The 15,514-nt window shown below is 43.4% G+C and overlaps 1 protein-coding gene across 3 annotated transcripts in view; it reads right to left on the bottom strand.

Moving 5' to 3' along the window:
- The window catches only part of SYT1 (synaptotagmin 1), a 1,490,427-nt gene extending 1,474,929 nt beyond the window's left edge, over positions 1 to 15,498 (bottom strand). For 2 of the 3 annotated variants that reach the window (XM_069629282.1, XM_069629283.1), the window contains exon 1: positions 14,338 to 14,393. In XM_069629282.1, coding sequence (XP_069485383.1) covers positions 14,338 to 14,378 — 41 coding nt within the window. In that variant the 5' untranslated portion in view covers positions 14,379 to 14,393. Of the gene's footprint in view, positions 1 to 14,337; positions 14,394 to 15,252 lie in introns of those variants that run through there. The other variant, XM_069629284.1, reaches the window with a different exon arrangement.
- Positions 15,499 to 15,514: the final 16 nt, after the last annotated feature.

Here is a 15,514-nt window from a genome sequence, read left to right as displayed (position 1 = left end):
TATTATGAGAACGCAGTGCTATCATTACAGGTGAGCCAACAATTGAATAACGTTCCACTCTGGATCCTTAAAGAGAATCCTATTTTCTGATCAGTGGCATATTATAGTGTAGGAAAAGTTATTTTAATGGTTGCTTCAACCTTTGCACACATGATAACGGTATTGTTTTCATCAACCCTAAGGACATCAGTCCGAATTTGGTGGAATTAGGCATGGTAACTCCACCAAACTCCGATACTGATTCTGCTGTTCGTTTTGGCAGGAATTCAACCAAATTATTAGCCTTGCAGAGTAACTGCTAAGCCCCATTATCAGGTCCATTTGGGCTCCATTGTGGTTGGGAGTAATTACCACCAGTGATTAATCTGCCAATGATAATTTCTCCATTTTCTGTGGAGGAAATGCTCCCGGCAATGTGCTGAGTTTATTTCTCTAAGTTAACCCCACCATCGGAATATGGCAGCTCGATAAAAGATGTGGCAAATCCGTTAACACCATTATTTAATGAATCTACCATAATCGTAATGAAGCTCTTAGTGAATTGAATGGGTGTTCAGACTGAACATTGTGTTAGAGAAGGATTGTATTACAATGTTATCAGATCTAACATTTGCTACTGATGGTGAAGAAGCATTTGTCCTCATAAGGACAAATTCATTTAGGAGTTACAATTGGTAATGTCCATGTGTGATGAAATGATTACTGTCTACAGGGGTACAGTGATGAGTAGTGGTTTGATTTGATTTGATTTGTTGATTTATAACACACATATTTCCTCATGTATGAGGAAAGCTGGACATGAACTGTGTCTGGGCGCAGATGATTATTGGAATGAACAATAGTATGATGGGAATTATTGAAAAAGGGTGAGTTTGAGCTTCTTCCGAAAAGAAAAAGTAAAAATTTGTTTTTCAAATGTCAGAGGAGAGCGAATTCCAGACACGAGGACATAACACCGATAAAGCCCCTGAACCTCCATGCACAAAATGCGATGAAGGTATTACTAGAAGATGTTGGTCGGAAGGTCATATAAATCGTACTGGCTGATAAAGTGTGAGCTTGGTTGTAAGGTAAGTGGGGCGAGGCTATGAAGACACTTGAAAACAAGTCACATGACTTGAAAAGGATCCTCTGCTGCATCGGCAGCCAGTGGAGTATTCTGTGATAGAACAAATGGATGCAGATTTGTCAGATGGAAAAGATGTATAATAGCTGCATTTTGAGGTGCTTATAAGCAGTGAATTTGCTTTGCTGGAATCCCTGCGAGGATAACATCACAGGAATCGAGTTGGGAATTTATCAGTGCAATATTGACCACCAGTTTGTCATTCTCCGAGATGATAGGAAGAATTGGTTGCAGAAGTCTGAGCTGGTAATAAATGGACTTCGCTGTCTCACTGACTTTCTGATTACAGTCCAAGTTGGACTGCCCAATACAGTGCATAAGAGATAGGGAGATCAAAAAGAGTGGGTCATAGAGAGGTAAATGACATGAGTCAGACAAGTGTGTTTGGGACCAAAGGGAATAACTTCTGTTTCAGAGGAGTTCAATTGCAGCATATTGGACAGCATCAAGCCTTTAACTTCCTGTGCATAATCTGAAATCCATTTGATGGAGTCTGAGAAATTATTACCCGCAAGTAAATCTCTATGTCATCGGTGTAAGAGTGATCAAAGTAGGAGACGATACTCAAAAGTGGCTGAATATAGATATTAAATAGCAGAGGTGATTAGGAAGAACACTGTAGAACCCCACAGGGGACCGGTAGTGAGCAGGAGTAGTAGGCTCCTATCTTGACCGGTAGGGTTCTTTCAGATAGAAAGGAGGTGAACGATTTTAGGTAATCTTCTGACACTTGGGTGACTTTGGTCAGTCTGGGTTTAAGAATATTAAAATCAACTATATCAAATGCTGCGAGGTTGGGCATGACCACCAACTTAAGGTACCACTTGTCAGCTGACCTCAGGATATCATCCCAGACAGCAAGTAGTGCTGTCTCTGTTCCATGATGAGGCCTGAAACCCGATTGAAATGAGTTGAGAAGACAATGTTCCTCCATTCATTTTTGTAATTGAGAGGCGGATATGTTTTCAAGATTTTTCATGGGCCATGTCAGACAGGCAATAGGGCGATAATTCTTAAATGCATTGTGGTCCAGCAAGGGCTTCTTAAGCAGAGAGCTTAACATTGATCCTTTAAGATCTTTTCAGGATCTTACATTGGGAAAAGGAAAAATTATCAAAGCAGGTGATAAAACCCCTTAACTATAAAATATGGTGTTTGGCCAAACATGCAGATCTATAGTCAATTATGATTTATAGGTTTCAGCATCATAATCAGAGTAGATATTTCCTCACTGGTAACTGGAGTGAAATTAAAGCATGGAACAATGTTGTAGGGTTCGTGTCAGGTATAGAGGTTTGGGAGATAAGAGTTTGTGCATCAATATTTGATTAAATCACATTGACTTTGTTCAGAAATAATTAATTGAACTCATTTGTCAATTTAGGGGACAGAGGCAGCATAGATGATATGCATGAAGGGTTAGATACTTTCTTAATACCATCAAAGCACTCTTTAGGCTTGTTGATTGATTTTTAATATAGCTTTATAGGAAATGTGATTTAGCCCAGCCGTGAACTGGATCATTTGTTTTACCCCATATGTTCTCTATGTTATGGTAACCCTGCTTAAGAACCCTAAGGGAAGTAGAGTACCATGTATTATTCTTGTTATTTTGCATGTTTCTAAATTTAATAGGAGTGACAGCTTTGCAGACATTGCGTAGCTTGATCATACTTGATTGAAAATAGACTTTGCATGTTGGGGTTGATCTGCAGGGTGACAATAATGGGGATAGTGTCAGGCCTGAGATTATATTGAGATCCTATATGCTACATAAAAATGCGCCAACAGAATGGCAGGACTTTGGGAGTGTGGAAGGGTCTTTTTGGATTATAAAGATTCTGGCATAATGGTCGGACCATGCAATTGGTATGATCTCAGGAAATGAGAGTCCCTGGCCTTCATATAATATTATGAGAATTATATTGGATATTGGTGACTCGTGCATTGTCTCCCTAAATGTCACAAGATTGTTTCAAAAATCAGATTGAATCAAAAAGAATCCCAGATGGGTGTTCTTGTAGTTGTGCATTGCTCGGCCTTAATTTGACAGGGAGTTAACCCTAGGAGAGACACAAGTTGCACATAAGGCAGAGCAATGCACAATTTCTTTGGCTTGGACTAGCCAGCCTTGTATTCCACCAGCATCAATACAATGCAGGCACATTCCTATGCATCTATTTAGGATATACCAGAACTAAGGTTGATCATTATCACCCAATGTCTGATTTCCTTACCAATTATTGACAGCAAGATTATCGATCAAGCACAGACGTAATCTTACGGCATTCATTAACAACATAGAAGAATGGCCTTGAAAACAACCAAGGTCGAAACACGTGTCGGCTGACTGTATCAACAATAAACCGAAACTACAAGAACACCCATCTGGGATTCTTTTTGATTCAATCTAATTATTGAAACATTCTTGTGACCTTTTGGGAGACAGTGCGTGATTCACAAATATCCAATATAATTCTCATTGTTAATCATTTAAAGCCCAGGTTCGTGTGGGCTTTGTGGAGGGGTGAACACTGCCTGCTGCAATTTATCAATAAGGTGGTCATAAGTGCAGTGGTAGATTTTCGAACCCATTCACTCTATTTATATAATATTAAGTTGAGGCAATGCCCTTGACAATGAGATGGAGAAGAGACAGTGAGGAAAGATTGTGTGAGAAAAGCATTTCATTGAGTTTAATAGTATCATAATTATCTGGAATATCATACCAGATATTAAAATATCCAAGGCTAATTAATTTTGAATATGTTAGGGCATTTGTTCCAATTTTCTAGAAACAAGCTAGAGAATCCAGGGGGTCGATAGCTGAGAACAGTATGGAAAGAGTAAGTGGGTGATAGGTGTACATTACAGACATATATCTGAGACACCTCAAACAAAGTTTAAGATTCTAAATGTGGTGGTTTTATTCTGCTAATCAGTCCTGGAATACTACTACTAAACCAGCAGTGATCTCAATCATAAAGGTAAAACAGGCACAACATAAATGGCACTCCTCCTTCAACTCTGTATGGTTGCATGGTCCAAGAACAGGTTATACTGTAGTATTTTCAGTTTCCAGTGCAAAGTACTCCAGCACGCTCACACTCCTGCCTGATGCTCCCTAAACCGACCTGCTTCTTACCTTCATTGGAGTCTCCTAGCAGCCCTCTTGGACCAGTCCTTCACCCTCCAAAATACTCTCTACCACCTGCAACCGTAACAGTACCAGGACACAGCCAGGTTCTTGGCTCGACTGGCAATCGCAAGCATCTCCCATCATGCCCCTCCTCAGCTATATCTTCCCAACTTTGCCTCAACTCATGCCTGCAAAACATCTCCACAAGGAACTCTTGACTATGAGATAGCTACATAACCAGCCAGACATCCACCCCCATTACCTCAATTTATGCCATCTAAGCACTCTCACAAGGGACTATCGACTTGGAAATCAGACTGCCACCCCCACTAAAACCAGAACTGAGCCTACTACAGATTACAGCTCCCACACTATCCCCCGTGCTGATAGAGTGAACGCCAGAGGTGGGGGAGTGGCATTCATTAAAAGGGACACTCTCCCCATTATCCTATCAGCCAAACTTGTGTTTTCTGACTGCATCATGATTACCCTTCAAACCATCTACTGCCCCCCTCCCAGGTCCTGCCCTGTACTTTAAATAAAATATCCTTCACACCCTGGGTGTCCACAGCAAGCCCACCTCTTAAACAATTGTCCTGGGAGGCTTCAACCTAGGACTAAGAGACCCTGATTATCCAGCAACCTCATTGCTCTCTAACTCACTCAGTGCCTTGGATTTTCATCACGTGTCAGTACCCCGACACACAACAAAGGTCACATCCTCGACTGGATCGCTGACCTCAACTCAACTCACAGGTAGCTGTCCTTTCCAACAGCCCTTGTCTATGGTCTAACCATAACATTGTGCATTTCTCCATCTTGCATGGTGACCACTCTACTCCCATCCCCATCCCATTACCCCCTACCATGGCCCGCAGCTCCGAAAACCTCACAAAGGAACGCTTAGCCCCCGCGCTCAGCTCACTCCTACCCAAGCCCCCTTATGCTAAAGACCCTAACACTCTCGCAAACCAGCATGCCAAAACTTCATCTGCCACCATTGATACCAAAGCCCTGCTCAAGCCACTCAATCTTAGACCATCGGCACATAGAAACTTGTAGTTCACCCCAGAACTTTAAACATTCTGTACCAACAAATGGATGAATGAAGCCAACGGGAAGAAATCACCATCCGAGAATGTCAGCGCCACTCAAGCACCCATCACCTGCAGTGTTCCTCAAGGGTCTTCCGTGTCCCCAATTTGTATAACATATTCACGAAACCACTATTTGCCCTCTTGTACTCTATCAGCATATCTTATTCAAATGATGTGGATGACACGCAAATCCTACTCCCTCTCTCCAGAAACTACCATGAGGACTCCACCTCCCTCAATGCCTAAACAATGAGAAGACAAAGCTCCTCACAGTGGGCCCACCTTCGATAATCAAAAAGCTGGACCCCCAAATACTCATCCTTTTACATTGACTGGACCCCAATACCAATCTCACCCTTTGTGAAAAAACTTGACATGTATTTGAATGCAATACTATAGCTATCACTCTAGAACATTCTTCTCCCCCGACAGCTGTTTGACTATAGCCCAAACCTAGGATCCAGGCTCGACGATTGAAATTTCCTCTTTGCAGGTACTACATATATCTATATTCGGAAAATGCAGGTTATTCAGAAAAACGCTCTCAGTGCTGCACTGAATACCCCTAAAGCTGATCACATCACTGCGGCAAGAAGAAAAGCCCACTGGCTCTTGATTTGTGAACAGATCTTCTTCAAAACACCCCCCATCATGCACAGATGCTTATCCCAGGATTCCATACCTTATCTATCCCAAAAAATTGCCAAACATTCATCTTCCAGACCCACCAGAGCAGCCTATGCCTACCACAGCCGAAATGTAAACAGGCTAAAGCTGTAGGCTCTATATTCCCAGCAATTGCTGCAAAACATTGGAATATACTCCCCTTTACCCTGCGGGCCAAGCAGTCTTACTGGATCTTCAGAAAAGCACCAAAACACTGACTTTCACTTAACCTGGAATACATTGGCTTCCTCTGTGGGGAATTTTCCATAAACCCATGATGTCTGACAAACACTAAATGTAATTAATGCTTTGTTTTGTTATATTGTTCACTTACGTAACTGGTTTGTAACAGCACCTTAATGACTCAGGGCTTAGCGTGCTTTATAAATGTAAAAATAATTAAATCCATAAATATTCTTCAAGAGGGGTGTGGGTCAGAAAGGAAGCATACCGAAAACAATTGTATTGTGGCACCAACATATAAGAAAGGACCAATCAAGGTTCTATAGAAAATACATGAATTTAATCAAACTAACAGGATAGGTAAAGTAATAACAACACTAACAGACCATGCCCGTTATGGAATACACAGAATATTTAGACTTTTGGTTGAAATGTCCACTCTGGGTATGAAAACAGGGGTATGCAGGCAACTGTCTTTTGTAACAATGTTCATATTCAATTATATTTCATAAAAAGGTAAGGAGTGGGGTCCTAAATACCACTATGGGGTATAGAACAAGGTCAGGGGGGCAGAACCAATGACAGATAAGTTAATGTATTGGTTGGAGTGCTGTGATACTCTTCTCTGCGTCTCTGATGAATGGTGAGGCCATCTTTTGCCTTTCCCAGACAGGAAGATGCCTGGGACACTTGCAGTACCGCCAGATCAGCAGGTAAAGTCCTGGGTACCAGGGTACAAGCAGCAGGTCCTTGATCCAGAGTCTCTGATGATACTTTGAGTCCTCATGTATTTATTTATTTATTTTGTCATTTGTATTGCACGCCGAACCCGAGGGCATCGGGGTGCTGGTGATAGCAAACTTTGTTGTATATGGAGGTAAAAAGATCATAGGTCCTGGTTACAGTTGTAGCACATAGCAATATAATAAGGCAAAGGTAGCATTAGGCACTGATTGCAGAAGGGCACATTGAATGCAACATAACAAGATAGTATATGTGTTTTCTGCCTTGAACAATAGTTACTACATCGGCAAAGTCTGCATTAGGCTGGTGTTTTTGCATCGAGTGAAAAGAGACAGGTTTTGAAGCCTTTGCGGAATGACCAGAAGGAAGGGTCCCTTCTTAGATAAAGAGGTAAGGCATTCCATTGTTATGAGGCCATTGCTGGGAAACTGCAGCATCCTGCCCTTTGTATTTTAAATCTAGGGATAGTAAGGAGGTTTGTTAGATTGGGCTTTCTTACATTTTCTGGAAAGGTATCTGGGTGTTGTGTTAGTGAGGCATTTATGTGTTAGCGTCAGGGTTTTGAACAGGATGCGTTTGCGAATGGCAGCCAGTGCACACTTCTTCTAGCTAGAGATATGTGATCTTTCTTCAGGATGTTCAAGACTGCTCTTAGTGCATTATTTTGAATCACTTGCAGTTTTTTGATGTTTGCAGCAGTAGAGTCTGCAAAGAGGGTGTTAGTCTAGTCTGGAAATAATTAGAGCACTTGCAACTGTCACACAGTTGTCATTGGTAATAAAGGGTCTGCAGGCAATAATGAGTTTGGTTGTGTAGGTTGCGGACGATGCAATTGTGTTTACTTGTCTAGTTAGTGAGAGGGATGAGTCTAGGTAAACCATAAGCGTTTTAATTTCTTTGAGACTGGGATAGGTGTACCGTTAATGATGAATGCTTTATATTTAGTATCCAGTTTGTTTAGAAGAGTTTGTGATCCTATGAGGAGTATCTCAGTTTTGTCATCGTTCAGATAGAGAGAGTGGAGAGCCATCCAGGCTTGGATGGTTTGGTAGATTTTGCCGAATGATTTGGAGTCAGTATCATATAATCAGAAGATGGGGAGGAAGATTTGGGTGTCGTCCGCATAATTAGTATAGGACATACCCATGGTGTCGAGCAGGTTGAAAAGTGGCTTTGAAAAGATATTGTAGAGTGTAAGGGAGTTGCAAGAGCCTTGGGGTATTATGCAGGAGACTGGGGCTAGACTGGCTGGTGCCATGGGGGAGAAGACCTTTGTGGTTCTGTTTGAGAGGAAGGAGGTAATCCATGTTGTAGCTTTTGAAGAGAAGTGGCACACTGAGGATAGGAGAAACAGTTTACCATTTTCTTTAATCTCGTACATTTGGAATTTTAAGTCGAGGAGTGCCGATTCCATTCTGTGTCCAGGGTGGAACCAGATTGACATAATCCAAGGAAATTATTGGATTCCATGTGTTTTTGGATCTGTAAATATGCAGCTCTGTCCAATATTGTAAGTAAAAAAGGGGCTGTTGTTATAGGACATTTGTTGGTCTGTGTTTTTGGGTTGAAGGTAGGCGTTTTTAGGTGCAGGAGGACCCAGGGATCTTTTAGGTACGATGTACAATCCCGGTAGAAAAAGAGTTATTAATGTGGGAAGTGATAATAGGCACCAGCTCAGACACACAGTCTTTGATAATGGGGGTCTTCTTGTGTCCACCATAGCCAGGAAGGTTGCCAGAGAGCAATTTAAGTGCCATCACTTCCAGTAGGTAGAGGCATGGGTACCAATGTATCGGCAGCAGGCAGGCCTTCTCCAAAAACAACACTTGAAATATTTTTCTGAAGTGGTTGAGGGCAGGGGCTGACTTGTTCTTTGGAAAGCTTTATCTTCAGCTAAATGGCTGAGGACATTAGACAGACTGTACCCCAATACATGTGTAGCAAAATATGCCTTCATGAGTTTAAAGATAATTATAATAATTTTAATTATTGTTCTTTTATAACACACTTAGAACCGGAGACTAGTTTCTAAGTGGGAGCCTGGGATTCAAACCTGTGTTGCTATGCATTGTCTTGCTTCCGAGACAAAAGCATTGCCCCTAGCTATCCTCCTAGCTCAGGTGATTCCATTAAGGAGGTTTCTAACCCCTTATCTTCGCATTTTGCCACACAGATATGTCTATTTCAAGCCTTCCATAAGAGACAAATCACAGCTGCTGTAACAAGAGGTTTGCCTTTTGATGTCAGCTCCCAGATTACCTTTTCTGCAGGAAGCAGGGAGGGGGCCCAGGAAGTGTGTGTGACCTAGGAAAATACAAGCTGGTGTAAACCCTTTCTTGGTTGTAACTTCTCTCCTACCCTGAACCTCCCCTTGCCTTGTCTGCCATACATCAAAGAGACTACAATAATGACCTCCTAGGTGTGACTTCTACGTTGTACTGGCGGGGTTTCTTTTGAAGCACTGGTTCCCTTCTTATCCCTTGATGCAATATCCTACACACCTGGGAAGGCGCAAAGCCTTCCCAGCAGAGTGCAAAGTGAGCTTTCAAGGGCTGGACCAACAGTTCATTCTGGGTGTAACTCAGTCCCAGGTAGCAGTATATATACATTCTGACATGTGTACGAGACCCTAGAAACTAATTTGTCAGTAAAATGACATAACATGGGTGTTCGGCAATTATAACTTTATCTCCCCATAGGTCACTACATATTTAACCCAAATCCAATCAGGCCTTGAGGAAATACCGTTATAAATTGAAACCTGTCTGTTTACCTTCAAAGGGATTTGCTTTTTTTTTTTTTGTTCAATAAAGGCCAACGCGAAATGTGCAATAGCTTGTGTACTCCAGATGATAGCAATACACTCTTTGGATGGCACCTTCCTGAGATAGTCCTGCATGTTCCCCAAATGTGCTGGCAGATGTGTTACAGGACTGCAATCCAAAAATGTGTTTACCATATGAGTGAACAAATCAGCTAAGGCACTTTCAAAAAGTGTAACCCCATTGCTGCAAACATGCTGCTGGCATGCCAACTGATGCCCGGCAACAAGTATACATGGCTGTTGGTGATTCCAATTATACACCCAACGACCTGCAGGACTATCTTGGTACAAACCCACCAAAATCAGATTTAAAAACATAGGACATTGGCTGAACATGAGGCTGCTTAGCAGATCTGACTTTCAAGGCAGAATCCATTTACTAGAGCTTCTAAACATTCTTTGATCTTTGATATTTGTTTTAGCAGATGAAAATTCATCACATTGTAGATTCAATGACTCTCAGAAATTATTTCAATCGCTATCCCTGTTTGTATGACTGTGGTTATGCATGTATGTGATCTGGGGCACATTTGAAAAGGAACACATTTGTAGAGCACTATGTTGAACATTTCAATTAGCCATCATTTGTGTGCCTGATTTCATTCCACTGTTTAGCTGGCGTAAAAAAAACTGGCCTATAAAACTGCAGAAATATATTTATTTCTTAAGAAAGAACAAAACGTTAACACTAATACGAAATTAACAGGTGGCAAACGAGATTGGACGGTAGGAAAAAACAATGCTTCACTTGTTGCCTAGAGCATTTCATTTTTTCAAGGATGCAATTTTTGTTAAAACCATCAAAGATCTTTCAAGAGGTGGGTGGGGCACATTTTAGAAGGTCAGGGCAGGAATTAAATACATCCCATTAGCGGCCCATCAGCAAGCCAGCGCATCACCCTGTCTACAACCAATCTCTGTGTGGCTGGCAACAGCCCAGCGGCCCTCCTCATGATGCACCTCATTAGTATGCAAAGCAATGAATGTCCACGGGCCTGGGCTGCACGCGGTTCACTACTTGTTCATTATTAAGTAGAGAACTTACGTTTGATAGGCTCCTGGAAAAATGCAAACTTGACATGCTTGATTGACATAAGACGAATACCATGTGCATACGTGTAGCTTTAGGTGCATGCAGTTCACATCAGATCTGTAAAAGTTGCCATTGCCATGAGTATGGCATGAAGGGGAATCTACGCCCACACAGGCACAGATTTTCACAAACATTGTTCACTGCATGTCCTATGTTCAGCTGGTTAGGCGTGGATCCTCAAATCATATGTGTTGCAGTAAAAATGAGAAAGTGCACGAGTTGGCATGATTGTGTTGGTAGAGAGAACACTCATGAAAAAGAAAATATTATTAGCCAAGTGCAAAAATCTAATATTATTATTATTATTATTATTATTATTATGCTATTTATTGAGCTCGAACCTAGCTTCGCGTAGCAATGGAGCACTTAGAATCATAGGGGGGAGAACACAGTGAGGGAAGCAGAGAAAAGGGGAGCGGAGAGCTAACAACAGGGGAGGGCAGGCAATTGGCAGCAAGCAATGTGAACAAAATGAAAGAGAACACTTTCAGAGTTAATAATTGCAACAATGCACATGTGTGTTGTTTCCATATTCACTGCATTGCACAGAGCGCGCCCGCGAAGAGTCATCAATTTCGGCATATGAGCACTTTCTTCATGAATTGCTGCCAATGACAGCGTACGCCTTCCAACATTAATGTTGGAACTCACTCATAATACACCGTGAGCTCCATGATAAAAGCAACTTGCTCCTACCAAAAGAACATTTAAGCGAACACCTTTACAAGCATGTGCGGCCATAGAAGTTCTTCTTGACAGGTGTCGCCATGTCCAGTTAGTGATCGAAATTGGCCGCGTGTCTACATCTAACCTTTAAATATATTTAGCAATTCACTTTGAAGGAAAATTCCAGGCACGTCTGATTCCCATTAAACAATTTCGAATGTGTTGTTGAAAACAAATTAAATAAATAACCTGATACTTCAGGATAATCCTCAAAATGCATAATATACCTTTGAAATACCCACGTGTGCAATTGATATTAACTACACATGTTAAATTCAAATGGCACTGGACTTCGTTGGATACAGCCAATTGTATATGTGCCTGTGCCAACGATTGCCAGAATGTGTGATAGAGTGGGTTCTGCTTGTGTTGAAACGCCAAAGGGGCGTAGTCACTGTTGTGAGCCAGCTACCGAGCGGTGGTGTTTCATGGGCAAGAAAGGCGATTCCCAAACCATCTCCGCCTTCCAGAAACCCTGAGTCATCCCACACAACAGAACACCACATCTCTGGCGGCCAAGACTGCACTCCACGGTTCCAGGTCAGCGCATTTGCATAAGCACACTTTACAGAGATACTGAGCAGAATCTGGGTGCATAACCAACTAATTTCTGAGCCGGGGGAATGGGCAGCTTGGGCCTATAGCAAATGCATAAGAAACAGCTTTTTGAGCTGGGGCAGGGGTGGATGGGAAGTGCATGAGACATACCTTTCTGGGCATGGGGAGCAGTTGGGATGTACATATGGAATACCTTTCTGAGTAGTGGGTGCAGATGAAAAGTGCGTATGAAATACCATTCTGAGTGGGAGGGGACACATGGGAAGTGCATATGAAACAACTTTCTGAGCTGGGGCAGGACCGATGGGAATGGCACAGGAAACTAGTTCCTGAGCAGGGAACAGGGACAGTTGCAAAGTGCATACGAAATGCCTTTCTGAGTGGAGGCAGGGACAGATGGAAAGTGCACAGGAAACAGCTTTCTGAGTGGGGGGCCAGAATACAGGGGTGTGGGGGATGACAGTGACAGATGAGAAGTGCTTAGGAAACATTTTTCTGATCATGTGGCAGAGGTAGATTGGAAGTGCATAAGACATTCCTTTCTGAGCAGGGGCAGAGATGGGAAGTGCATGAGAAATACCTTTCTGAGCAGGGGTGGGACAGATGGTAAGGGCATAGAAATACATTTTCTGAGCTGGGCTAGGGACAAATGGGGAATGAATAAGAAATACCTTTCTAAAAAGGGTGCATGGGCAGATGGGAGGTGCATAGGAAACCATTTTCTGAGCAGAAGCAGGGACAGATGAGAAGTGCATAAGAAATACCTTTCTAAGAAGGGTGCATGGGCAGATGGGAGGTGCATAGGAAACCAATTTCCTAGCAGAAGCAGGGACAGATGAGAAGTGCATAAGAAATACCTTTCTAAGAAGGGTGCATGGGCAGATGGGAGGTGCATAGGAAACCATTTTCTGAGCAGAGACAGGGGAGAAGTGACTAAGAAATACCTTTCTAAGAAGGGTGCATGGGCAGCGGAGGGGCCTAGGAAACAATGTTCTGAGCAGCGGCAGATGGGAGGTGCATAAGAAACACCTTACTGAGCGGGGGGCGGATGTGCATAAGAAATACCTTTCTGAGTGGGGGAGGGGATGGGAACTGCATAGGAAACAACTTTTTGAGCTGCGTGCCAGGGCAGATGTGGATTGCAAAAGAAATAGTTTTCTGGGCGGTAGGGGGACAGATGGGAAGTGCATACGAAAAAGAAAAAAAATCTGGGCAAAGCATAGGGACAGGTGAGAAGAGCATAAGAAATACCTTTCTGAGCAGGGGCATGGGCAGATGGGAAGTGCATAGGAAAATATTTTCTGGGCTGCGGTGGATGGGAAGTGCATAAGAAATATATTTCTAGGCAGATGGATAAATGGGAAGTGCAGATTAAATAGCCTTTCTTAGTAGGGGCAGGGACAGATGGGAAGTGCATAGGAAACAATGTTCTGAGCAGGTGCCAGAATAGATAGCAGGTGACTAAAAATCCTTTCTAGCGGGGATGGGAGGGCAGGCACAGATGGGAAGGGAAGTACATAGGAAACATGTTTCTGCGCCGGGGGCAGGGCCAAATGGGAAGTGGCTGACCATTTGAAACACCTTGTTCATAGTATGAAGGAATGCTAGTTGGAAAAGGGATCCAGCCCAGTGGGTTGCTGTTGCTTTCGATCTCTAGACTCAGAAAGAAGTTTCTGTTTATGCAAGTGCTGCATGTCACTGCCGACATGTGTAGTATTACAAACACCATCAAGCATCATTGGATCTCCATCCGTGTGGCGGTCAGGAAGAGAACTGGCCTTTTGGGTCGACTATCACTAATGGAACCAGATGAAGATTGTGTGGCTCCCAGCGTCCCAACATGGTCGGATTGTGTGATCCAGGTTACATTGTGTGATCCGCGTTATCCTCTATGACACCTTCACAAAATTAGTGGTGCACAGAAATAGGTTCTCGCCATTATTTATTTTGTATTTTATTTATTTGTACAGCGCACCAAGCCCTGGGGCATCTGGGGGCGTTTCTTACATAGTTACATACAGATTTACAGCTGTGCAAGTCATTAAAACGTGTAACAATGAAGGTGTCAGATCAGGCTTCTTCCACGAGAAAGGCGCCGCTTTAACGAATGCTACAACTCATGCTTAAGTTAAAAAAAAGACGCTATTTGACCAATTACATATTTCCATGTCTGTGACCTACATCGCCCTGCTGCCGCCGGTGCTGCTGAGGCAGCACTGCATGCATCCTCCACCCCGCAGACGCCCTTATACAATTTCCTCCTTATCTGAAATGAGTGGCCAGTGTATTAATAGCCCTGGATCCGGAACAGCTGCATCTGTGTCTGGGCTTTTTTGTGTCATCCAATTTTCTTCTCGCAGTCAGTTTTAGAAGAGCAAGTGCACGGGGCGAGATTAGCATAATGTCATTTTCTCAGTGTTCAGTGGTGGACGTTATTACCATATACACACTAACTGCATTAAGGCAAAAATGCATGCATTATGCTGAGCTGTGAAGGAGGAAATGAGGTGTGTGTGCGCGCGGGCGCGAGCGCGAGAGAGCAGCAGATCTACATGCACAGCTCAGCCACACTGTGCCTGCCACCCGGCTGCACATAATTCCGTAGAAAGAGCCAGGAATTATCAATAACCTCAGACAAAGGCCACGCAGAGATAGATCCCAGGGATGGGGCCCGTTGCACGCCCCACGCCTGCGCCTGCCCTCATTTCCGATAATGCTTCTCTGTTCGATTGATCACAGCGAACACCACTTGAAGGCATGGTGTAAAAAAATGGATGCACTGCGCGCCAGCTATCGTGCACACTGACAACATGCTCCCCGGCAAGAGCCATTCACGAAAAGTCACCTCGGTGTCTCTCGTGGTTAGCCACGTCAAGGTTATGTTTATTTCCTGACGCTCAGCGCTCGTTGTCATTTTCTAAAGGCACCCTTCTCCCGTGCATTTTTTGCAATAGGAACTTTCCCCCTTTTCCAACGTGCTCTATAAAAAGACAACACTGACACAATTTCACAACCCGCATAAATGGTCGTCGGGTCGTTAACGCGCGGCGCCTCTCTCCCGCTAAGAGCTCTGGAAGTTCAGATCAGCATCCTTACCTGGCAGCCGGCGGTCCTTGCGAGGAGTTCCGCGCACGGCAAGCGCACAGCCACGCGAGCTAGCTAGCCCCCGATTCCCCAGGTGCTCACACGCACGCACAGCAGCAGCAGCAGCCCAGCTCCTGCTCTCCGTTAATCACTGAACAATGATGCTGACATTTCTGCAGAGCCCGCCCGAGATCTACTGTAAAAGTAGGCACGGGCACGCAGGATGAATGCACGCTGCCCGGAACACATTTCCCCTCGCTCCTTTCAGCGACGC

This window comes from Ambystoma mexicanum, chromosome 12 (assembly GCF_040938575.1).
Source record: "Ambystoma mexicanum isolate Mex_15411 chromosome 12, UKY_AmexF1_1, whole genome shotgun sequence".
Taxonomy (NCBI): Eukaryota; Metazoa; Chordata; class Amphibia; order Caudata; family Ambystomatidae; genus Ambystoma; species Ambystoma mexicanum.
The sequence above is the reverse complement of the archived record's forward strand: the minus strand, read 5'-3'. Positions and strand labels throughout refer to the sequence as shown.